This window comes from Fragaria vesca, linkage group LG6 (genome assembly GCF_000184155.1).
Source record: "Fragaria vesca subsp. vesca linkage group LG6, FraVesHawaii_1.0, whole genome shotgun sequence".
NCBI lineage: Eukaryota > Viridiplantae > Streptophyta > Magnoliopsida > Rosales > Rosaceae > Fragaria > Fragaria vesca.
In genome coordinates this window covers 2044342-2069249 of record NC_020496.1, presented here as the reverse complement: position 1 = coordinate 2069249, position 24908 = coordinate 2044342, and the positions used below count along the sequence as shown (strand labels likewise).

The window sequence follows — 24908 nt, the reverse complement described above, 5'->3', positions numbered from 1 at the left end:
GGCTTTTCTTCTGTTTGGACCCTCACCATCACCTCAAGTTCAGGCCCAATAATTACGGCCCAACCAGTACTTCCCCTTTCGAATTCACCGACACGAAAACGAAACCGAAAAGGCGAAAAGAAAGCCAAAAAAAAGGAAAAGAAAACTAGCCGTTTCGAATTAACAGCTAAGCTGTGGTAGGGCCCAGTGCCAGCTCCAACGGTTATACTGAAAGATGACCGTTGGGCATCCCTTTCTATATAATCCACCCTGCAAATCCAAGCGATCCACACCGAGCTAGTAGTATCTATCAGAGCTGCCAGCCAATTTCAAACTTGGAAATAGAGAGAACCAAATCTTCTTTTTTTCTCTGAATTGGAGTGTTGAATTGAGAGAGAGATGGGTATAGGTTTGAACTCGAACCCATCAGTGGCAGGGGCGTCTCCATCCCACTACCACACCCACAAGGTGTTCCTTCTGTGCAACTACATCCTCTTGGGTGCAGCCTCCAGTTGCATCTTCCTCACCCTCTCCCTGCGCCTCCTCCCCTCCGTCTGCGGCTTCTTCGTCATCCTCCTCCACTTCTTCACCATTGTCGGGGCCGTCTCCGGATGCGCCGCAGCCTCCGCAGGGACCGGAAAATGGTACGGGGCCCACATGGTGGCCACAGTACTCACTGCCATATTCCAAGGCTCAGTGGCTGTGCTGATCTTCACCAGAACCGGCGACTTTCTTGGGGAGCTCAAGTCCTATGTGAGGGAAGAGGATGCCTCTGTCATTCTCAAATTGGGGGGTGGCCTCAGCATTTTGATCTTCTGCTTGGAGTGGGTGGTCTTGACCCTTGCCTTTTTCCTGAAGTACTATGCCTCTGTTGAAGGCGACCATATTCAGCTGGGCGGGAATTCCAGAGCTGCTATGAGGAGTTCCAAGGTGCAACAAGAGGAGGATCTCAAGGATTGGCCATGGCCCTTCCAAGTCTAATGCATTTTACTTTACTGTCGCTTATATAATTCATTCGTTTATTCAATTCAATGCTTGGAATTTGGGAAATTCCTGAGGGAGTTTCTTATGATTCGTACTGTAAGTCTGTAATTTCCTCTTGTTTCTCTACCTCGTTGTGGTGGTGTAAGAATATCTATGGAATTGATCTAAAATTCTTACTTTCTCTGCGTGCTAATGGCTCAAGCACCTTGTTTCATGGTATGTCAAAACAATAATATCCAACTTGAATGATCCAGATGTAATATCCAACTTGAATGATCCAGCTGGACCTTAAGCCAAATCCTTGACACCTTTTTTCAACACTAACCAACCTTCCTTCTATCTCTTCACCTGCATCAAGCACAAATTGCTGGCATGTACGTTGAGCTTCAACATGCAAACCAAAACCAGATCCTTAACAATCATTATCAGTCAACAAGGCAGGAATTATTAGAATAAATAAGACAGAACTATAATTTTCTCAGAGTACAATAGACAGAAAATAGTGTATCTACAAAAAAGAAGTCTTCATCACAAAGCACAACAGCCCAGCTGTGTGCTAAGACTGGCAATTGTCTCATATACTCCAGGAGCCGAGCTGAATGCCACATGCAGCACAGCACTTAAACGACTATCTCTCTACCAAAAAGCCAGCTGAATGGAACACTCGATGATTTCTTGGCTCTTCCCTGAGCTCTCTCCTCCAACCTTCTGATTCTCGGTGGCAATCCACATATGAAATCTTGAGCTCTACGACCCTCACCAGAAAGACCAGACAACTCCTCTACTTTCCATCTACCAACCAGAAACTCCAAAATATCAGCATAATCCTTGGCTGTATATACTTCCAGCCGCTGGGCAACAGCTGAGAAGTGCTCGAAAAGATTATCGTCCTGACCATCATACATCAGGTGTGCAGGCATTGATATTTTTTTCTTCATCATGTCAGCTAAAGCTAAGACAGTGCCATTCGGGTCTATCTCAAAGAGCTTCTCCACAATCTTTGTATAGGCAGTTTCATGACGTTTTTCATCCGAGGCAATGGTGCCACATATCTGAGCCAATTTCAGGTCCCCATGCTCTTTAGCGTGCCTGGCTGTGTTCCCATGGGAGATGAAGGTGGCCCTTTCTTGAAATGAAGTATAAATGAAACCAAGGTAGGGATTGTTCTCCGTTTTAGGATCCTAAACATACGCAACAAATTTAAGGTGATGACCATAATCGAAACAATGATACAAATAAGGAATTGTCAATACTCTAACACACCCAGAAAGTTGATCTATACTCTAACATAAGTATAGATTGATTCATATACACTTAGAATAACTACAAGAGTGTAGATTAATTCAACATTACTGATGGAGGCAGTGAAATCTCTTTCTTCTGGGTCTCAATGTTATCTCCTAATAATACTACTCGTGTTTAGAAGGTGCATGCCAACAGGGAGTTTAATCAGGGGATAAGGTGTATATATTAATATATTATACAGTAGGTGGGATCTTTCTGAAGAATGTTTCTTCAGTGTGTTTGTCTATACCACTGCAGTGATAACTGATGAGATTACATGTTGTCCAAATAGAATGATAGTGACCGATTACTACTCCATACAGTAGTTGGTAGGATGGCACAGACAGATGGCTCAAATTTCCAAGATGAGGCATGAGATCAGACATAAATTGTACATTAACAAGAAATTTAGTAATCCTAGTTAGTAGTTACTGATATTGATTTCCAGACTTCCAGAAAAAGATCGAAATAACACAAATTTTCAGGCTATGAGATGCCGGATGCCCTAAACTTTATAATTGTTTCTTGTATTTCCTGTTCTGAGACGTAGTGGCCAGAAAGGTTTTCATGCCCCTCCCAGTCTTCTAGTCAATGCAAAGCAAAGCAAACAAACAAAAAAGAAAGGAAAAGGAAAAATAGAAGACAACAAAGATACTCCAAGTAGTCTAGAAAGTTGCATCCTACACAGATTCAATATAATTTCAAAAGCTAACCTGCAATACCAAAATTTCAAAGTGTCTAAAGAAAAGCAACTGAACATAAGTGCTCAGAAATAATAAAACTGAAAGAACGAGAGGAAACAAAATCTCACCATTCCTGATCCTATAAGATACTGAATTGTCTTCTCAATTTGTTTCATATCTACTCGTCCAGAGAGATAAAGATACTTGTTTAGAAGGTCTCCATGCCTGTTCTCTTCAGCAGTCCATGCCCTAGTCCATCTTGCCCAGGAGGTGAGGCTTGCACCAGTCTCATCCCGAACTCCATCTAGAGTATTAAGCATTGTCTGGTATGTTGGAAGAGCTTCTTCTGTGATCATATCTCCAACCAAGACGACAAAATAATCATCAGGAATTTCTTTTGCTCTTTCCCTCAACTCATTTACTTGCTCATAGAATCCCTCTGACTCAGGGGCAGGAAGAAAATCTTGTGCTTGCCAACATTTCTCGACAGGCTTTAGGTGCACCAAAATGTTATCGTCAGCCCACTCCTCTAAGGATGAGAAGATCTCAAGGTGTTCAGGAGACATGGAATGAGTCACTTGAACATGTGACTCACGTGGAGGGCAATAAGTTTTCTTCATCTTCTCAGTCTCCCTATAACAAGCAAAAGAGAAAATCAACTCAGTTTCTTAAAAATGGTATACTTGAAATGATAATTCTAACGAACATCAGAAAAGCTTTCCAATTCACCAAACAGGATTAAAACGCATCTTCCTAGTATAAAATTTCCTAGGCAAACCTCGTATATTACAGGCTGTCTGTGTGTTTTTGTGTTTGTGGTGTTAAAGTAAACAGGCAAGATTAACTGTATTTAAGTTGAGAATGTAAGAGAAAACATGACCAAATTTGACCAACCATGTAAAGTGCATAGAAGTCAAAGGTGCAGCTACAAAATTTGGAAGTAAAGCTGAACAAAAGAAATATTATGCAAACACATGTGTAGTACCAATACACATAAATTGTTGTTTGTAGTGTCAGAGTTAAACTGAAAACATGTGAGCAAAATTTTCATTTCATTAAACAGCATGCAAATGTCAAGTTAAGAGAACCATATTGACCAAGCCAACATATAGACATCAAAAAGAAAAAACAAGATAGTATAGCACCACATAAAATGGTTAGACTGTCAGATATGATAATTCTCTAACATGGGTCTTTATATTCATATTTCACTCTGCAAGGCTTGAGATAAACTGAGAAGAAACAAGCACAGTGCAAAATTAGAAAAGAAAAAAAAGGAGGAAAGTAGATGAACTTAATTGGAAAGCTATCCTCCTACTAAAAGAAAAAAGAAAAGTACAAACAAGACCACATAAGTGAAATAGGGAATATTCAAAAAAAAGGAGGAAAACCGGCTATAATAAATACTTAATTATAATTCAACTGTCCAAGTATTAGAGATGATATAAAACATCAAATAGCAAGAAGTTAAATATTTTCTAAGAAAGTTTACATTAATGTTTGTTGTATATTCAGAGAACAGTTTAACATAAAGTAATTAAAAAATAGAAACTAGTCAACCTACAGGAGCTATTCCAAAAGAAAGAGTTAAATGTGGAAAAAAAAAAAAAAAATACAGGCCTACCCTTCAGCAAATGTGAGAATAAATTAAAGGATACACGATACATATTAGAAACTTTTAGAATTGAAAAACAAACAAACAGGAAACCTGGGTTGCATTTTCATTGTACTTTTAGAATATCCTCGGAATATCAACGAAATAGAATTCAATGTCACTAGCATAAAAAGGAGAATTCTTTAAACATATTAGAAATGATCAGAAATTTGTATATGCTTCTGCAGCAAAGATTGAACAGGATATACCGTGCAGTCAAATTCAATGAGATAAAACAGTCGGCAACCAGTATCACATAAAATACAATAATGAAATAAAACAGACAGCTAAAACCCTGAAATTGTATTTGGTCGATTGTAGCAACATAGCATCCTGGGCCGTGCAACAGTTAGTTGATTTCAATTTTATTAGCCAAGCTCAAATAAGTCCATTTCTCAAGTTGCAGTTCCATTTGAATGACATCGACGGAAAATATCAGAGCGAAAAGAATTATAAAAAGTAAAAACTAACAAAAACAAAAAAAAAACATATAGGATCATGAAAACCACCGCATAATCTACCCAGCAAACAAGAACAGAATAAAAGAAACTGACTTGGAGGAGTCGGAATGAAGAGTGGAAGCCATGAAGATTCTGGGAGATCTGAAACTGCGGGACTTGGAAGAAGAAGGCATGAGCTGGTGAGATGGGAAGGTGTTCACCGTGGAATTCAGTCTGAGAGCCATTTTTGTTTACTTTCTTTCAAACTCTGATCGATCGAGCTGCTGTGTTGAGTGGGAGAGAATAAGAAAGCAACACCAAGACAAGAGACAGAGAGAGAGAGAGAGAGAAGGCAATGTTTGGCGAGGGAAACGGGAAGCTCGTTAATAAACAAAGTGACTTTTCCACATGAGACCATCATTTTATCGTTAATTCCGTCATTGCCACTTCTCTCTTTCTCTCTTTTTTCTTTTTCTAGCAACTCAGCAAGTAGACAACTCTCTGCATGACGGACCAACTTCGTGTAACAACAGACGATCATTGACCAGTGATTCACCTTGGAGTAGGACAAGCAATTCAATCAAGCTGGAATTACGTTTCAGGATATATATCGAATGAGGCAGTTTTGCAATGCCACGACACTAACCAACCAAACAACTCATCTCATATACGTGCTGTCTTCGTCATTAGTCGGCTCCAAAATTTAAGAAGAAACACGTCTAATACTCAAATACTTGCACATGTACATAGTTATACCTGGACAAGAAGACGAGGAGGTAATATTCCAGATATTCCGCTAGGTTCCTGAATGGTAAAAATACTGGGTCGGCTATTTTGTACCAGTGTGTCTCGTCACTTTGTGTGCGAGTAAACAAGTCCCCATCTAACGATACTTGCTAAAAACAAATGCTACATTGTACACACCAGACTGACCAGAGTACCAGACAGCTTCCAACCTTCCATGGCTTCCTTTTCAAGTCTTTGAAATCAACAACACATTCTTTTCCTTTTCCATGGCAGCCAACAAATATACCAACCCAAATACCCAATGACAGCTATCTTCTTATTTTATTTTCTCAGACAATGCAGGTGAGAAAATACGGGAAAAAAAAAAAGTAGTTACCTCGCTTCCTTCATTTTGTTTCAGCTACATAGTAAATTACAAAATTCAGACAAAATAAAGCAAAAACTTGTCAAAGCTTTACCACCAAAACCATACTCGTACCATAAATGAAGTCCTAGTCAGCTATTCATACAAAAAAAATATTATGCAGTGTGACAAGGAGTGCCACTACGTTATATTTTACTATTTGAAACAAAAACATTTACAACAAGCCCACATGAGATTCAAGATATCAGAATATCGTTGAACACACGCCATGGGCATGGGCTTAAAATGGACATATAGCACAACAAAACTAGGAACTACCAAAGCTACAAACCTAAACAGCAGAAACAAGATGTTATCAATCTCTGTATAAGCAACTTTGCTGCCCTTCAACTGCAGAACCGGGCTTCACTGCTTGCTGAGGTGAGGTTTCATTTGGGTTGATACCTTTACCATTGGGTGGCAAGCACCTTTTTGAGAAAAAGGCAGTAATACTTTTGGGCAGTCCAGCGCTCTTTTCTGATAATCAGGAAAAGCAATACTATACATAATTAGCAAAATACATAATGGTAGAGACCATCATCTGAAAGCAGAGTCATACATACCGGGAGACATTGACAAGCCAACTTTCTCCAGAATTTCTCTCTTAACCTGCATCAGGTGTTCAATATTAGGTAACTTAAAACACTAGAACTCAGTTTGACATACACCAACCCTTGTTGCAACTTCCTCTTTAGGTGATAGGCCTAGTACTCATTGTTTGTTCAATTGCATTACCAGTTAAGAATGCCAATGCCTACTTTTGGGAATGAAAGTTGTAAATGAACGACTAACCTGCCAATGGTTATCCACAAAATCTGATATCTCTCGCACTTTATTCCTTAACTGAGTCTTTGACGCAGCTGGGAACTTCTGCTGCAAAGCTTGTAACACCTTATTGATACTTTGGGAGCATGACTGAATGACAGACACCTGGAAATTGCAATATCATTTTCAGTTGCCAACTATGGACTGTCAAACAAAATTTAAGCGGAATTGAAGATTAAACTACCCACCTCCTGATAGTTCATATTAATCAAGCCATTTATCTAATACCATAAATAAAATCCAGAAGGACTTCTGAGTTCAAATGTAGAATGGCATCACTACTTACAATTGCAGGCAGATCTGATTCCGGTATAACAGCCACAGCAGAGCTTGGTTTAATACTGCACTTGCCAGTTGACATGTAAACCTCCGGGTCTTCTTCTTGCATGCCATCAACTGATATCTCCACCAATGAGTCACCAGGAAACACATGCATACTTAGAGCTTGCAAGCACATCTGTTCCATCTTAAGAGTACCACTAAGATCTTGAGCTATTAACAAAGATGCCTTCTCATGCATCAAATTTGATATGATTAAAGGTTGATTTTTCTGAAGAGCACGTTCTGTCAAATTTCCTAAATACTTTTGCTGCCGAAACAAAGAAGAAAATTTATCACTCTCTGAATCTTGCTTACAACTGGGTGATTTGGTCTCCTCACATGAGATTTCAGTTTCCATCCTGTCCACTTCTACTCCCTGCATACATAGAACAACCAACTGTCTCAAATAAAATATTTACAGTTATATTATCTGGTATTCATGAATATAGGGGTGTGTTTGAGTAGATATATGCATATACATTTAAATACACACTATATACACCTCATATACACAATATATACACTATACACACATAACATGGGGAATTTAAGTGTAAGAAAACAGCTCAAAGGTTCTGATTTGTAAAAAACTTCAGACCCAATAAGTAAATGAACCTTATCGTATTACAGCTGTGTACAATCCTTGAAACTACCTTTTATGCTAACTAGGTATTGGCAGATATCCAAAAAACATTCGGAACATTATCACAGACAAGAAAAGCAAAATCAAAATTCCTCACCTCATTTTCTGAGAGATACCCATCTGGTACAAAGAAACCATCTTCACTTTCGTCTTCATCATCAGCTTTTGAACATCCCTCTTCTAAACTTTCTCCCTCATCTTCTTTATCGCAATCAGAGAGGCTCTCACCAGGATCCTCCTGTGACAATGAGGTAGTTGTTATAGGCAAATCACCTCTTACCTATAAACTACATGTATAAAAAGACATCACAACTTACCTCTTCCCAGTCCTCATCACTATCAATATCATAATCCAAGTCTGGGTCTTTCCTTAGAGGATGACACGGTCCAACAACATGACTGAAAGATAAGATATAAGAAAGTTCAGTGTCATAATAAGCTCACTGCAATTGAGCCTTCTAGACTCACTACTATACGTTGGGCAACCAGAAAAAGAAAATTATATATATATCTACACACATTTCTTAAAGTGACTTAAATGCACCAGTGGATAAAAAGGCAAAAATACAATGAAATTCTTCATGACACTTGGCCTCGTTAAATTTTGTTTGGAAACGTAAATCCCTTAATTTTCATGTGCTGGCCTATGGGGTTTTACAGTTTTAGCCATCAGATATGAGCAAACATTGGTATGTTTCCAACTAATTACTGGACAGTTGTCAGGTATGTACTGCTTTGTGAAACTTCAAACAGTGGTCAAAGAAGATTGATCATATACTGAACAACATGCGTGCATTTCAGACACAAAATCTGTACATGATATGAGTCACTTAGTCTCACTCAAGTAAAATTTATGAAAGAGGAGCTCACCTTTTCTTGGACCATATACCATAAAATGCAGGTCTATGGCTCTTATCAAATTGTAACAACTGCTTTCTTGATTTGAACTTCTTAACATCAGCCAGAACATGACATGATCTGTCATAATTAACAGATTCACCCCATCTATCTACAAGTTTTTCCATGCTATCATCACCATGAACTAGTCCTTTACTGGTTGTAAGCTTGAGTTCCTTAAATAGCTCAATCTTAGGCTTCCGACGTATTCCCCAACTTTGGTTTCTGTTTGAACGAATAGAATGACCTAAACTGCGCCAAGTAGACAAGTGTAACCTGCAATATGCGGAATGTCAGAGAGGATACATTATTAGTGGTTCAACAATTTCAACAAATGCAGCCAACCTGCGGATATCCTCGGCACTGAATTTGTCATTAGATGAAAGAGTGTGGTCCATTGATTGAGTAACTGCGTCAGACAAGTTTTCATCTTTCATACTTGATGAAATAGATACGGTTCCTTTAGTTGGTAATTGATCATTCTGGCTCGCAGGGCTGGGTTTGGTTCTTTTAAGGAAACGATCCATGATTGAAGCTTGCTTTTTTATGGAAAGTTGATCTTTTAGTTTAGCTTCTTCCTTCTCCCGGCGCCTTTGTTCTTTTTCGCCCTCTTCTTGCTGCTTCCTCCGTAGTTTCCTTATTTCAGACTCTTCTTTTTCCCGACGCTTTTCAAGTTTTTCCGACTCCTCTAACAGCCGCTTTTGATCCTTCTCCTGAAAGATCTCGATAGATCAAAACAAGAGAACAAGGAAGCAGAGACTCAACAATGATTTTTTCAACAAATAACTTACATTTTGCATCTCTTCTTTTTGACGTTCACGTTCCAATCTTTGCTTCTCTTTCTCAGCTTCTCGTTTATCTTGCTCCATTTGTTTGATTTGCAGTTTCTCTTCTCTTTTGGCTTCCTTTTTTACCCTACAGTAAGCAAACAAAAATAAGAAAACAAATCATGGAATGAATCTGTAAATTTGAAACAGTAATACAGATGCTCGCCCATATACATACATATCTGCACTATTTTTCAGTGATAGGCGGTCCATTAATGAGCGAATCTTTGCCTCACAGGAAGCTTTATCGATCATTTCTGATGCCTTCATCAGGTCATGAATGTAGCTTTTATCACTTTCCGGCTTTTGTAATGCCATTATCATTGCTAACACAAACACAAACACCAGTAACTCAGAATCAACCAATTGAAGACAAAAGTGCAGGAATAAAATGTGCAGAGCTATCCAAATGAAGACATAGCTAGCACTAATTCAGAGTCAAATGAAATTGAATAAAATAAAACTATACTAGTGCAGAGGTCATGTACACATCATAAAGGCTAACAAGCCACAGGAAATAGCCACCAAAGACAAAACATGATGAACGAGAGTGTAAAAGTTTGGCGCTCTACTTCACATCAGTAAAAAGAAACAATAATGATACTAATAATACTAATAATAAAATAACAATAATAACCTAAATAAATAAATAATTATCGAAGTAGATGACGACCAATCTTTATCAGTAGATCCCAACTTTGCATCAACCTAACTAACTCTAAGCTGCCATTCATTATCGGGAATCTGAAAACACTTCATCTTTTACCAGCCTAAGGACCAATCGAACCTGCCATGTCAAGTAAATTCCCATGTCAAATCAGACACTTAACGAAGACAATCTGCAGCTTGCAGCCATGCTTCCTAGAGAAGGATCATCACATTTTCCAAATGTTGATCATAATATCACTCAAAAATAGATCAAGGAACACCCATTACAAGTCACTTTCTGTCTTTCTACTTCCAACATCCTTACAATACAATTTTGGAACTCTGGGTCTCTCAACTCATTGCCAATTAATTTTGGGTGGAATGCTCCAACTTCTACATGGTATCACAACATGCCATTCTCATATTACGCAGAGACCACGCGTGCTACAATCACTTAATAAATTACCCACATGACTCAAACAACACATGAAGGGGGTATCCTAAACTCAGAATGTAAAGCTTTGCTTAACCGTTATGATGTCTTGGGACTCTCCACCCAATGCCAATTGGTTTTGGGTACATGCTCTAACTACTCTCACTTAATTAGTACAGACAAGCAAATCAACCAGACCAACTGTCAAAATTACTTATCCATTGTATCCTACTATAGATTACAGAATATGAAACTCAGCTCATGCTAAAGAACATTAATTCATTAACAAGTGATGAATAATAATCGTTGATGTAATGAGCAGAAGATAACCAAAACCAGACATTTAATTGGGAAAGCAATATTGTACCAGAAACAGCGGTAATCCTTTCATTGATCTTTCTTCGACAGGTACGCCTAATATTCAATACTCCACGCACGGAAGCGGGCATCAACTTTACATCCCTTGTCTACAATAGATAAGAAGGATTAACGATGTAGCAAGCCAAAGAGAATGCAGAAAATGGAGCACGAAAGCTTAATTAACGACAAAAATAACAACATGCCCAATCAAAAATGCAAGTACTGTAATAATGAAAATAAGGGGTCACCTCCCAGCACCAAAGACAGGAATCAGAATTGTCCTCGAGGACATCGGCATCAGCATTAGGGACGCCGTACATTTCTCGCTGACCAACCAAGAGCACAATCTTCTTGACCGTGGCCAACGTCACATCCCCATATCCGTTCTTGACCTTCTGGAAGACCTCGTCAACAAGCTTTGACAAGGGCAGCCCACTCTCTTCCATCAAAGCCCCAATCACCGATTTCAGATCCTTGTTGTTACCGCATTCTTGCTCCAAATCGAAGCACCCTAAACTCTGACTCATCACTTCCCTGTAGTACCCAAACAACCCATCCAGCTCTTTGCGAAGCAACTCAATCTTAGCCTCTTTCTCCTCAGCCCCTAAATCCTGTGGGCTCTTGCTGCTGCCCCTCTTCCGCTTCTTGGTCTTCTTCACTAGATCTTGACCGTTTGGGTCATCGATTGCCACCACTTCGCAAGTCATTTCCCCAACCCTAGAAAATGAAATTCACAAATCGAAAGCCGAAACTATCAGCAAGGATAAGAGATCCACGAAAAACCCTAATTAGAGAGAAGGACTTTTTTGTAGACGAAAAGGAGAAAAAGAAATAAACAAGTGGGTGATGGTGGAGAGCGGCAAAGAGATATAATTTTGGATCCGAAATGGCAAATAATTTCGAATTTTTTTCTACCAAATTAAAGCATCGAGGAAGCAAAAAATGAATATTATCCCGCCTAGCTTCGACTTTCGCGCGCAACTTTGCCCGCCGGTGGGAGATGCAGACACGTGCGAATCTTTTTTGACACGAGTCCGTATGGGCCAGACAAATGTGTTTGGGCTTTGCTCCATTGACACAGAAAGCTTATAGCCCAACCTAATGGCAGACCTAAACATGAAGTCCAAATTGTACCCGGGCACCAACAGCTAGAACACTCCTCCTTAAACGTTTTTTTCCACCGATGATGCAATAACGGATATTCTGATACACATACCCGCCGGAAAATAGATAAACTACAAGAGCACGATGAGATGTGAAGATGTTCTACTGAATTCTTGTTTACTTAGGTACTTAGAGGAATTCATGTAGTTCAGTGACCGGATATTAACAATCTAATAAACAAGTGAGTTGTGTAACATATCTCGGTATCACATACTCTTGTGTTGTTACAAAGCATATGTTGTTTTACTCAGAAGACGTGCTCACGTTTATTCAGGATTCTTTTTATCATAACATACCTTGTTCGTGTTACATTTATTTGGACACATATATTATGCAACAATTGTGTGATTAAGCGCACAAAGACAAGGCATATATACTTTATCTTGTCTAGGTAGATGGTTAGGCTCAATAACTTATTTCAACTCATAGGATGAAGTTGATGTATGTACTTTCCTCGCTGATAACTAGTTATAAACTATTTTGATACTTGTTTTCATCTTTGGTAACAAGTATCCAAATAGCTTATAAGTTATAACTAGTTTCGTAGCACTATAAACATCGAACTTGAGAGAATTTTCAGTGCTCCTGAAGGACCACGTGAAAGTCTGACGTGGTCCTCCATTTCATTCAAATTTTAACATGTGGATTTTGATTATGAAAAACTATTTTAGCTATTTTGTCAAAGCTCATTTTGGGTTTCTTGTTGATTTTTTAAATCCCTAAACCCTATCCATATACCCTATACCCAATATCTATCCCTTAAATCTGATACCCTAAACCCTAGTCCAAACTCACAAAAGACCAGTGACAATCATTTCACAAAATATGTAAAACCTTAGTTTATATTTTAGCTGTAACAAATCCACGTGTCTAATTACAATTGATTAAAAAACAACAACTTAGAGACTTATAGTACTAGTTCACAACATTACAAACTTACAATATCCTTGTTCTGATTAATTTGTTTTATTTTCCGACTAGTGTATTGGGTTTGAAGTTTTGAACATCCCTAGCTACTTCAAAATATATAGCTAAATAGAAAAGTAAGAAAACTAATATCTCGACTCAAACTGAATACAGATGGAGCTTTCTTAGAGGATAGGAGGAAAGGTGGAATCGGTGTAGTGGCCAGGAATGAGTAGGGAGATTGTCTAGCAACCCTCTCTCGACATGTGTCTTATGCTAGTTCAGTGATGCACATGAAGGCTGAGGCACTATGTGCTAGTTTGTTAGATGGTGATGTGATTGAGGTTAGTTCTATTTTGTCTGATTGTCGTCATTATATGAAGGCTTTCAGATTTATATTACTTTATCCCATTTATAGAGAAGCAAATGGTGTGACTCATAGGCTGACACACCTTACTAGATCATCAAGTTTAGATGAGTTATGGGTTGACGAGCCTCCTGATATTATTCAGGATGTTCTTATAGATGATGGTTGTAATATCTTACAAGGTTTAGGCAATATAACCCCCTCGTTGTACCATCTTTCTGTTAATAATAATAACATGGGTGATACTACCTAATGGGTAGCCGGGTACCCAGCCCGCCTTCAAAAAGGAAAAAGAAAACTAATATCTCTAAATTAAGCAAGGGAAAGGATAGACAATGACGGCAATTGATTGATGTTGTGTTGTTAAAATATGTGAAATTCTTCTGTTATATAAGTTTTTTCCTTGATCTAGAACACCAAGTCTTGAGGGAATCACCTCTCCATCATGTTCGTTCCATTATCGAGACTCTAAGATTCCGTATTCATATAGTAGAAAATTACATTAAAGTGTCATACCCTAGAAAATAGAAATAAACACAAGTAAACGATTCTTGATCAAATAAAAAGAATCTAAACATGTGACTATATATAGAGAATTTAACTATTTTTGTATAGGTAAATTTCCCAATCACGACATCCAAAAAGCATCCTGCGAAATTGTTGTAAGTACTTTGTGGAAGATGGGGATGCTTAGCTGGCTAACGAGAAACTACTGGAATTTGAAAATTATTGCGTGAATTAAACTCATGTAGTGCATCTCTCTGCTTGAGCACGAAAGGTAACTATATATATATATATATATATATATATATATATATATATATATAATTAACTTTTGAGTTATTCATGATGATCAGGTTGGATATTATCAGGATCTTCAAAAAGGTGTGGCTGGCACCTCCCATTGATCACTTTTGCTCATAGTGGACACAAGACGCGACCGATGGTTCTAATTCTGTCAAAACTAATTCGATCAGGTAGAGAGCTCTATGGGAAGGAAGCCAGGGATCCGGGGATCGATAAACTGTCATGGCTGCTGCTTTAGATATGTGCGATATGTTGGAGGATATGGATGGATGGATGGACGGACGTTATTGTATAGCTAGGTTGGGCCGGCCGGATACCTGTGGTTTCAACTCACCGCTACAAAGCGAATGCCTTCTATATTGGGAAGGTTCTACTTTCATTTATCTTCAGAAATATTAAAGAAAAAAAGTGCATACATGTTGGCAATGGATGACAAGTAGCAAGCTAGCGATACACACATACGTACGTACCACTCGTTTCTCTGCTTTAAATTGTTCCCTTTCTTTGATTTCTGTTGACACGATCGATCACTCGCGAGCACTCTATTGGTTGGCTTCAAAGTTAAAAGGAACTGGAAGGATCTTTTCCCAGGCCGTCTCCTCTTCACCAGTCACTCTCCCACAATTTCAGATCTGTTCTTTTCGTGTGGCATGAGCAAACTTGTGTTTCGCATCAAGGGTTTATGCTAGTTATTTGTACGTAGGGTGGTGTTGTTTCTCTTATTTCAAGTGTATATGTCAACTTTTACGGACTAGTACACAATTAATGAATATATCGAGGGAAAAGTAAATAATTCACAACAAGTTTAGATTTTAGGCAAAAGGAAAAGGACGGATCAAGCTAGCCATCGATATAAAATTGAATTAGATCGACGCAATCAAGAAATCCAGTTACGTACTAGCAGCAGCCTGTAGTTGTTAATCAATATATCACTGTAAGTCTAGTTTCACATAATCCATTTAGTCCGTCATGAAGGGAAGCGTGTGCGTGTGTATGCGTGTGCATGTGTGAATTTATACACTGTAATTTCAGAGAGGCCAGTTAATTATGCATGATCTAGGATCCATCAATTTAAAACAAAGGGAGAAGAGATAAGATAAAATGCGCGCGGAACATATGCTATTCTCTAAGTATATGTATATGGCAATTAGTTCTGAAAGGGAATGTGTACAATCTATGGCTCACGCCTCAGATGTCATCTCCTCCGTAGGTCATGCACACCGCCACCACTCTTGTATGAGGTATTCATGCGTTGTGACAATTTATCGATCAGCAACATTGTTTGTACCTATTTTTTTCACGTCAGCCTAGTAGGCCGAAGTCGTTGGTTGCGAAGAAACCTAGCTACAATATTTAATGATTATTATCGATCACGATTATTTCATATAACTATCATCCCCGTTAATGAGATTTGCTGAGATTCATTATTTGGTATTAACACAAATACATACTAAATATTGAAGCAACGACGATATATGACAACAAATTAACATTTACCGCTAATTGGAACCATTGAAGAACGATATTTCATTAGCGAATCGATTCCAACGAAGCCGCAAGAGGAAAGAAACAATGGCGATAATTATTACCGAGATTTAAATGAATTTGAAGGCAATAAAGATGATATTGCACAATGAGAGCAAATTGATTATAACGGTGCCTCAAACAAGAAAGTAAATATGGCGCGATTAAGGAAAATGAGTTGAGCATATCTTTATTCCGATCATTAAAACCGAAATTCAAAATATTTAATTGTATTCTATTTCCTTAATTGTGTGTTTGTATTTGTGTATATTCGATCATCAGCCTCATTGTAAAAGATCTCGACCAACACAAACAACACTTCAATACAAACACCAAATTGTCTACGAATTCTCTACAGTTTTCTTCTTATTTTCATCGCTTTCTTTACCTTCTGCACTTTATCGCTTACTTTACATTCTGCAATTTACTTTCATGCAATTTACTCTTCTACGTCTTTAAATTTCATGCACTTTAATTTCTCGCAGTTACTTTCCGCTCTTTAACTTTCATGCAATTTAAATTTTGTTCTTTTACGTTTCGCACTTTATTTCTCGCAATTTAGATTTTGTTCTTAGTTAATTTCAAGTATACCGGATATATAATTAAGCCAACTTAATTGGTCATTAAGATCTAGCTATTGAGCAACTCTCCTGTATATATTCATAACCCTTTACCGCGTAATAAACAGAAAGTCAGAAACAAACCTTATCCCGGCCTGGAGATGACAGACGATTCTCAAAATGCTGGAGATGAGTTTTCCCCGAGTGCTAGCTGTTAACGTGTTTAATAGATATAAGTAACTAAATGAATGCATATTATTATGGGTTATATATCTGGTTAGTTAATTAGATAGAAAGATGAGATTCAGTTTGGGTGGGAAGAAAGAGCAGACGTTGACGATGTGTGTGCGTACGATGATGGGGCGTGCTCTTTGGACCCGATAACGCATAAGATGGTGAATTAAAGGGAATAAAGACTGCTGGTCCACTACTGCTTGGTTCATGATCGAGTGATCGAGTACGTTCTCCCTTTACATGTATGATTGAACCGAGCTGGAAAAGGAAGGGCGCGCGTACATAAACCATCCATGGAAGCTCTAGGAAGAATCGAAGAGAACTTAAAAAGGAAGTGATGAACCATGCATCTTTAGTTAGTAGTGATTCCACCAATTGTATAAAACAATTGACAAGTACGTAGTTATTGGTTAATTATATACGAACTATCAATCTAATTGAAAACAGATAGCAAAAGGCAAAAAGGGCAGAAAAAGGGTGGCAAAAGCGATTAAGCAGAATCTATTACTTGCATTTGGGAACACAGGATCAAAAGGTAGGTAGCTAGCTAACTGGGCAATACCAATACCCTACCAGCAACAGATCAGATCAGACCAGGTCATCAAGTCCGAAAAATATATAAATAGGCCAATGGGGCTCTTGAATTGGATCACCAAATCACCCAATTAGTTGTTAGCCAGCTAGCTAGCTTGAAGGATCAATATGCCTAGGGACAGGGACCCCCTCGTTGTGGGAAGAGTCATAGGTGATGTTCTGGACCCTTTTACAAAGTCTGTTTCTCTCAGGGTGACTTACACTTCTAAGGAGGTCAACAATGGTTGTGAGCTCAAACCTTCCCAAGTTGTCAGCCAACCTCGAGTTGATATAGGAGGGGAGGATCTTAGGACCTTCTACACTCTGGTATGTATACAATACTATCAAAGCGCGCATGCCGAAATTTCGGCATGCATGCATGCGCTAGCTAGCTCAGCTCTTTGGATTTCCCCGTTTTGATTACTCATGCAATTCATGTCAGTCTGGAGCTATCAATACTGGCTAAGACAGAGGAGCTGCACAGTTAGTTATCCATTGATGGATATACATGTGAGATTATAATGGATTTCTACTGGTTGCAGGTCATGGTCGATCCTGATGCACCCAGCCCAAGTGATCCCAACCTGAAAGAATATTTGCATTGGTATGTGGGATAAGAATGAAGTTTCTCATTTACCTTAGCCCCAACTCCTTTACATATACAGATCCCCCTTTTCAGTGCTATGGTATTTGTCATTAATTAATTCGTCCTCTTATAACCAAATCCTGACCCAAAACCATATTCGGAACTCAGGGGATCAAGTACTTTCCCGCCCAATCATATCTTCCCTTTATCTCGTTCGCCAATAATTGAAATTCAATGAAAATTATCGACCAAAAGAAAATTTCAATAAGATTTTTAAAATAATTGAATTGAAATTTGTTTAGTTATTGTGGTTTGGAGTCGACGTGTGTTTAGTCATTATGGTTTTACTTTAATCTGAATAGTCCTTAAAGTCACAATTTTTCATCTAAATAGACCTTATGGTTTTATTTTAATCTGAATAGTCCTTAAAGTCATGATTTTTCATTTAAATAGTCATTCCGACAATTTTCTTAGTTAAAAACCATAAAAACTATTTGAATGAAAAATCATGACTTTAAGGACTATTCAGATTAAAATAAAACCATAAGGATTATTTTGATGAAAAATCGTGACTTTAAGGACTATTCAGATTAAAATAAAACCATAATGACTAAACAGATGTCGACTCCAAACCACAATAACTAAACAAATTTAATATTTATAGATCACTTTTGAGAGAGAGAGAACAACGCGAGCGAGAAAACCCTGCAATTGCTTGACTTTGACATGCATGTTGTTCTTTGATACATTTGTATATATCAGTAACGTTCACCTGGTCAATTATTGACTAAGAGAATCACAGTTAATCATAATTGGATGTAAATCTAACTGTGAGAAGTATTATTTCAAAGTTAAGTTGTTTTGTTTTTAACTTTTAAATTTATCTCTAACAGAATAGTGGTTGACTATATATTTCTTGATCAGTAACTGACCAGTTGAACATGACTGTTGTATATATAGCTTTCCCAACAAAAATTCCACTCAAAACTTACACATCAAAAGAATCGATGCATGTATGAGGGGGCAAAGTTGATGATTGGACTCGGTTGAGTTGTGATTGTTTGCTTTTTATTGGTGGTCAATTGATGGTCGCACAACAACAATTTAGAGTAAAGGCCACACTCTTTATGTGGCATTTAGAGGTGTTGCATTCTTCTTTATGTGTGGCAAGTGTGGGTATTAGTGGAGATAAGAGAAAAATTGTCACACAAGTGTAGTCTTTGTTCCGTTTTGTTGTTGTGTCGCCTATAAGTTTACTTTGGATTTTTCTTTATGGTACATACTCTTGACTCTAGTCTAGATTCGAGTGGACTATATCACAACTAATAATGTGATAGGCTATGCAACGACCTCGCTCCTTTTTGTGTGTCTAAATCAATGTGCCAATTTACTGGGGCTGGTAACTAATACGTCCAGGTTGATTTTCATTCTTGGTTTTACTAATGCGTCCCGCCAAGATGATATTTAATCTTTGACAATCTAAACTTTTGAGGATTATTAACCCTTTTCTGAAAGGTTTTACTCCTCAAGCCCCCAAACTTTATTTATTCATAAACACTAAATTGTTTTTGTTTGTTTGTTTTTTCAGGTTAGTCACTGATATTCCTGCAACAGCTGGGGCAGTTTTCGGTGTGTACTCAGTGCTCATTGTCTACATTTTTATATTAATGATACTTTATTAGCTAAAGGGAAATCGATCAACTTATACAAGGGTTGTTGCATATATGTGCAGGCCAAGAGATTGTGTGTTATGAAAGTCCACGGCCAACAGCGGGGATTCATCGCTTCCTTTTTGTGTTGTTTCGGCAGTTGGGAAGGCAAACTGTGTATGCTCCGGGATGGCGCCAAAACTTTAACACCAGAGACTTTGCCGAGCTCTACAATCTTGGATCACCGGTGGCTGCCGTCTACTTTAACTGCCAGAGAGAAAGTGGCTCCGGCGGAAGGAGAAGATCATCGTAAACCCTTTACTAATTTATCTTTCTCTCAAATATAGTAGTACATGCATGTCATAATTCGCTTGTATTACTTAATGTTGTATTGAGCACAAAAGTATGATTTGTATCTGGTAATCTGGTATAGTCATACTAGCTAGTAACAATAAGTTAGCTTGCTAGCTACCTTATCTAGTCATCGATCTAAATATTTGTGTAAAACCAGTGGGTGTGTATGCATAAGTAGCTAGTGCAGGAACTAGCTTTGCTTGATTCGACTTGATCATTCACTGTGCAAGATCTGCAAGAACAGTGCGCGCTTGTAATAGACATGATCAGATTAGGTCAGCTAGCCCGGCTACCGATGTCACTAGTCACTACTCTTAATGAAGTTGTATCAAAAACGAAATTAATAAATGTGGGGTATAATATTGTCTCTAAAGGCATTTTAGCCCCGTTGTAAAATATAACAATAATAAAGGTAAAGAGCGGCCCTCTAATAAGGATTTTTATAATGAGGACTAATTGAGGATTTTTCGATTAATAGTTTAAAAGATTTATTTTTCAATCACACTTTGACATCTCATCCGTTCAGTTTTTATGTATATATGATTATATGAGTAGATCACTTATACAAATTTTCAGCCAAATTGATGATCATTAAAGTAACGAACTATATCAAATTAATGGACAAACCGAATCTGTCAAACATCAACCGTTCAAGTTCATAATTGGTAAATCAAACTTATGACTGCCTTAACGATTTTCAATATGGTTTAAAATTTGTATAAATATTCTACTTATAAATACCTATAAACTGAACGGTCAAAATGTAAATATAAGATCAAAAATTAGGATAAGCCGAAAAGTCTTCAACGTACTAGTCCTCATTATATAGGTTCACATTAGAATGACTCCCAATAAAGGTATTGTTTATATATAGTAGTATTGTTCATCAATTGTTTATCAATAATGTTTTACTTAGCTGCATATATATTGGAGTTAATTAGGATTGTTTCTGCTTATATATATCCGGGTATGAGGTATAGTAGAAGCTAGGTTGAGTCAGGAATTAGAGAAGTAAGTAACTCGAGCTTTTGCGAATGATGAGAAACCAAGTCTCAAGTGTAGAATTACTATGCAGCTAGCTAACACATACCCTCAGGCGCGGCCTCAGCTCTGATGTCTCAAGTGAGTCAAGTCAACCAACAACGCCACCCTCCCCCACCGAACACTAATGTCTTTTTTTTTCTTTTCTTTTTTTAATAAAGAAAAGACTGTTAGGAGTATAGATAGGCCCAGTCAATAACCCACTTCATATACCGGGCCCAGATCATCAGTGAGCCCAAGACAAATTTGTGTAATGTTCCTGAGCATGCTTTGGTAACAGCAAATCCGTCTGGTTTCGCTTCATCAACAACTTGGAGAACAAGTCTACCATGCAATTCTTCCGTTTTTGAGCAACAGACTAGACAAAATAGGATTCTCTTCTCCGTATTTTTCACACACATCAAAACCATGTTCTAATATAAAAACTTTGCTTCTCTCTTTTCTCTTTCTTTCTTCGTCTTAAATTATGATTTTAATTTCGTGTTTCTTTCAAGTTTTCATTTTCAGAACTTTGATTTTTAACAAAGACTATTATAAAATGAAGCCTCTAGGGCAATCAATGTTTATAATGTTAAAAAGTAAGGTTTTAGAAACCTCATTAATAACATTATCATTCCAATACAAAAGAGAGTCACTATCAATATTAATAATAATATCCGCCACAAAATTAGTTTCACAAAATACATATTTAAAAACTTAAACCTAATTGAATCAAAACTAGTGGCCACACTAATGTTTTATTGATCTAATAGGAAGATATAAGTACACACACCAACCATTAATTTATATAGTTTACTTGTTTATTATACTAATATTAGTCACCTAATAAGAATTTAAGGAAGAGGGTTTGGAACTTTTGCATTTCGTCGCAAGGGAGAGCAACCAAAATATTAACCCCGCCATTTCTTCCGCCACAACCAGCATCTATTTGCTCATCAGGAAACAGCAAAATTACATCCTTTCTGTGATACGCCACAGGACAACTGTATCTCGGCTTCCGCCATGGATACTCAACCTCCGCAAACCCTAATTTCCACCACGACGACACCAACACATCCCCATGAGGAAACCCTTTGTGTAACTCTCCCCAGTCGATGACGGACCTCACGTACTCGTTCGTCATCCTCTCTGCTCCCTCGTGCACCATCTCCACTGTTCTTGAGAAGGGCGCTTGCTCCAGTTCCCTACACCGAGCACTAGCGTAAGCAATCAAAACCGCATTCCCAGTGTAAGATCTGGGCAGCGGTGGCGTCAGCCTCGGCCTTATGTCCACAGCATAAAGAATCCTCGACTCTCTATCCATCCCATCATCATCACCATATTGATCATCACATGCTGGTAACGCCTTGCACCTCCAAATCAGGGCGGTGACAACGTTAAAGCTAGTGACCCCGCGTGAAGAACTAATGCTTTGGGTTCCCCCCTCAGTACTACTACTGCTGCTGGTAGGTTTTGCCTTCTCTTTGAGTTTGATTAGGTCCACACAGCTCAGCCTGAAGATCTTAAAGTCGAGCTCTTCTTGGGTGACTTCAAACACTGTGGAGCTTAAGTGATCATCATCTTGGCCCAGTTGGGTGCACATCTTGAGCTCCTGCAATTCGGGGTGGGGAAATGCGATACGTGGAGGGGATCTAGCGGCTAATATTTCACGGTCACTGTAAGGGATGATAGCGAGGAGCTTGTCACCAGCCAGGGCAGCAAGGTTGTCCAAGAAGAGTCTGAAGCTTTGACCATCAAATATAAATGATTGGTTGATATGCCCATTGCAAATCCACCGCACTTGAATTTTGTCACCTGTTAAAGGTAATTAACCACTGATGAATAAATGTTTTTCTTCGTATGTATATATATAGCTAATTCATTAACTGTATTAATTAAGAGAAATTACCCATCAAAATTGATGTTTCGTTAATGTTTAATTAGCTATCTATGTTCTACATAAACATATGAGAAATTCGTCTAAATGGTATACGAACTTTTGCTTCTTATAAACTTTGGTATATTAAGTTTTAAAAATATCATATTAGTATCTCATATTTCTATCCTGATCTAAAATTGGTATATATAGTCATTAAGATTACTAATTTACCCTCAAACCAAAAAAAAGAGAGACCAATTTACCCTTAAATTCTCTTTTTTTTCTTAGTTTTTCTTCTTTGTTTTCATATTCCAATTTTCCTTTTTTTGGGCTTTTTATATTTCTAGTAATGTAGAGAAAAAATTCACAGTCATTTTCTCCTTGCTAATAATTAGTTATTCATCTTAATCATCATTGAATGTCAACGGCAACAACAAGATCCTGAAACATAACAACAAAGATTGAACTTCTGTATGTTTCCCCTTTTCAATCTTCTTCAAGTTTATAAAGGCCAATCCAAATTATCAAATTCCAAAACCTCTTCTAATATTTCTTGAATATGAAAACAAATAAAAAAACTATAAAAAAAAAAACTTAAGGGTAAATTGGTCATCTTAATTGCTATATATATCAATCTTAGGTTGGGATGGAAACATGAGATACCGTTCTGATATTTTCAAAACTTAATATACCAAAGTTTAGAAGAAGTAAAAGTTCGTATACCATTCGGATGAATTTCCCTAAACATATTGGGGATCCATAATTGATATGAACCAAAACGTAATTGGTAATTTAATTAACCCATTTTTTTATCTATTTCATTATGTATATCTTAGCAGCATTATGCATGGGCATGTAAATTTTATTATGAATATTAGTTGATATGAAGCATTCATGTGCATGTAAATTTCATTATGAAAATTAGTTGACATGAAGCATGTGACACGTAAATAATTGGCTTTGTATTTAGGATGAAATTAGATTGCACAACCTAGGCAGCGAGACGTATATAGTAAGATTAATTTGTTTGTAACTACTAACTAATATTTCGTAGTTGCAAACAAAGTGATCGAGTTCACTAGTTCTCCTTGCGGACGAAATCAGAACAGAACGTCCAAAAACTAAAATTAAGTTGTATAAATTAACATTGAACCTGCAGAATGCATAGTGGGTGATCGCGATGACCAGCAGAAGCGGGATGTTTGATGGATGCATCATTTTTACGATCCATATCCATGGTGATACAAACTAGCTGTGCGAAAGCTGAATTAGGATAAACCAGGTCTCCGATCTCATGTAATGCATACTCAGAAGAGGCCACCAAAAAGCCTGCCCCTGCCGCATTGCACTCGATCGCTAAGCGACTGCCGCCAGTACTACTGTTGGGATTCAGTTTCAGTCCTCCGGCCAAGAAATCATAGGGCACCAATATGTTGGTCAGGCTCTGCTTGAGTTTCTCAGCTACAAGATCGGAGGAAAACTCATTATGGGAGGCAAAAAAAAGGACGGTTTGGACGTCGAAATTTAGAACTTGGTCTATGTTGGATAAGAAGATGGATCTTTTCTCAGTTTCATGGGACGGGGAAACTAGAGATTTGTATTGGACAGTCACTTTCAGATCTTTCAGGAGATTCGAAGGAGGGCGTACTACTAGTTCCACTCTTCCTGCAGCTTCATATCCTCCAATATCATCGACATCTTCATGGAATTGGCGTGTTGTCGCAGTAGTACTCCCCATGGCTCTAATCCTCTATATAAGGCTCGCGAATATTAATCTGCTCGATCTACTGGCTGAGTTTAGAACAACTCTCTCCCGATCCCATGAGCTTGTATATATACGTCTCTAGCTACTTAATTAGCTAGGTAGCAAGAAGGCAAGGCCGGTATAGCTATATTATTGAGGCTATAAAAATAATGCACATATATTTGGAAATAAAGGGCCTTAAATTCATGATCTTGTTGCATGGATAACATTATAATGGATGCACAATTATTAAAAGTCCCCATCGGGCCACCTAGCTAATAATGCACATAATGAAAGAAAAATGACCATACATATATATATATATATATGCATGAAATAGTGGATGCAAAATTAAAAGTCCATCATACATTCAATTGATTCAAAGTCCTACCACCTTATCTTGTATGCATAAC

The 24908-nt window shown here is 37.8% G+C and overlaps 4 protein-coding genes and 1 pseudogene across 4 annotated transcripts; 2 read left to right on the top strand and 3 right to left on the bottom strand.

The window, feature by feature from the left end:
- Window positions 1–21: 21 nt before the first annotated feature.
- Window positions 22–1193, top strand: LOC101296972. The gene has a single exon (XM_004302140.1). It carries the CDS (start codon window positions 379–381, stop codon window positions 958–960), a length of 582 nt encoding a protein of 193 aa, XP_004302188.1. The 5' UTR covers window positions 22–378; the 3' UTR covers window positions 961–1193.
- Window positions 1194–1350: 157 nt separating this feature from the next.
- LOC101295634 (acyl-[acyl-carrier-protein] desaturase, chloroplastic-like) lies at window positions 1351–5385 on the bottom strand. The gene is made up of 3 exons (XM_004302135.1): window positions 5139–5385; window positions 3059–3563; window positions 1351–2144 (listed from the first exon to the last, which is right to left on the bottom strand). The coding sequence occupies exons 1-3, from the start codon at window positions 5267–5269 to the stop codon at window positions 1584–1586; spliced, it is 1197 nt and encodes a 398-aa protein (XP_004302183.1). The 5' UTR covers window positions 5270–5385; the 3' UTR covers window positions 1351–1583.
- A 907-nt stretch (window positions 5386–6292) lies between these two features.
- On the bottom strand, window positions 6293–12084 carry LOC101293602 (chromatin assembly factor 1 subunit FAS1-like). Its single transcript, XM_004302128.1, has 12 exons — window positions 11377–12084; window positions 11136–11235; window positions 9866–10013; window positions 9652–9775; window positions 9206–9573; window positions 8834–9136; window positions 8281–8362; window positions 8061–8201; window positions 7286–7696; window positions 6967–7104; window positions 6738–6783; window positions 6293–6651 (listed from the first exon to the last, which is right to left on the bottom strand). The coding sequence occupies exons 1-12, from the start codon at window positions 11833–11835 to the stop codon at window positions 6491–6493; spliced, it is 2481 nt and encodes an 826-aa protein (XP_004302176.1). The 5' UTR covers window positions 11836–12084; the 3' UTR covers window positions 6293–6490.
- A 5308-nt stretch (window positions 12085–17392) lies between these two features.
- LOC101296395 (protein HEADING DATE 3A-like) lies at window positions 17393–19811 on the top strand. Its single transcript, XM_004302138.1, has 4 exons — window positions 17393–17590; window positions 17806–17867; window positions 19438–19478; window positions 19582–19811. The coding sequence occupies exons 1-4, from the start codon at window positions 17393–17395 to the stop codon at window positions 19809–19811; spliced, it is 531 nt and encodes a 176-aa protein (XP_004302186.1).
- Window positions 19812–21612: 1801 nt separating this feature from the next.
- Window positions 21613–24489, bottom strand: LOC101311694 (annotated as a pseudogene).
- Between the last annotated feature and the right edge of the window lie 419 nt (window positions 24490–24908).

What these genes read in the sequence shown, in the direction of transcription:
- LOC101296972 (XM_004302140.1), top strand. Translation starts at nt 379, where the DNA reads ATGGGTATAGGTTTGAACTCGAACCCATCAGTGGCAGGGGCGTCTCCA.
- LOC101295634 (XM_004302135.1), bottom strand. Translation starts at nt 5,269, where the DNA reads ATGGCTCTCAGACTGAATTCCACGGTGAACACCTTCCCATCTCACCAG. An exon ending in CTTCATTCCGACTCCTCCAA is followed by an intron (nt 3,564 to 5,138) that starts GTCAGTTTCTTT and finishes TGCTTGTTATAG; the next exon opens with GGAGACTGAGAAGATGAAGA. An exon ending in ATCTTATAGGATCAGGAATG is followed by an intron (nt 2,145 to 3,058) that starts GTGAGATTTTGT and finishes GCGTATGTTTAG; the next exon opens with GATCCTAAAACGGAGAACAA.
- LOC101293602 (XM_004302128.1), bottom strand. Translation starts at nt 11,835, where the DNA reads ATGACTTGCGAAGTGGTGGCAATCGATGACCCAAACGGTCAAGATCTA. An exon ending in AAAAAGAAGAGATGCAAAAT is followed by an intron (nt 9,574 to 9,651) that starts GTAAGTTATTTG and finishes GAGATCTTTCAG; the next exon opens with GAGAAGGATCAAAAGCGGCT. An exon ending in TGGCTTGTCAATGTCTCCCG is followed by an intron (nt 6,652 to 6,737) that starts GTATGTATGACT and finishes CCTGATTATCAG; the next exon opens with AAAAGAGCGCTGGACTGCCC.
- LOC101296395 (XM_004302138.1), top strand. Translation starts at nt 17,393, where the DNA reads ATGCCTAGGGACAGGGACCCCCTCGTTGTGGGAAGAGTCATAGGTGAT. An exon ending in TTAGGACCTTCTACACTCTG is followed by an intron (nt 17,591 to 17,805) that starts GTATGTATACAA and finishes TACTGGTTGCAG; the next exon opens with GTCATGGTCGATCCTGATGC. An exon ending in CTGAAAGAATATTTGCATTG is followed by an intron (nt 17,868 to 19,437) that starts GTATGTGGGATA and finishes TTGTTTTTTCAG; the next exon opens with GTTAGTCACTGATATTCCTG.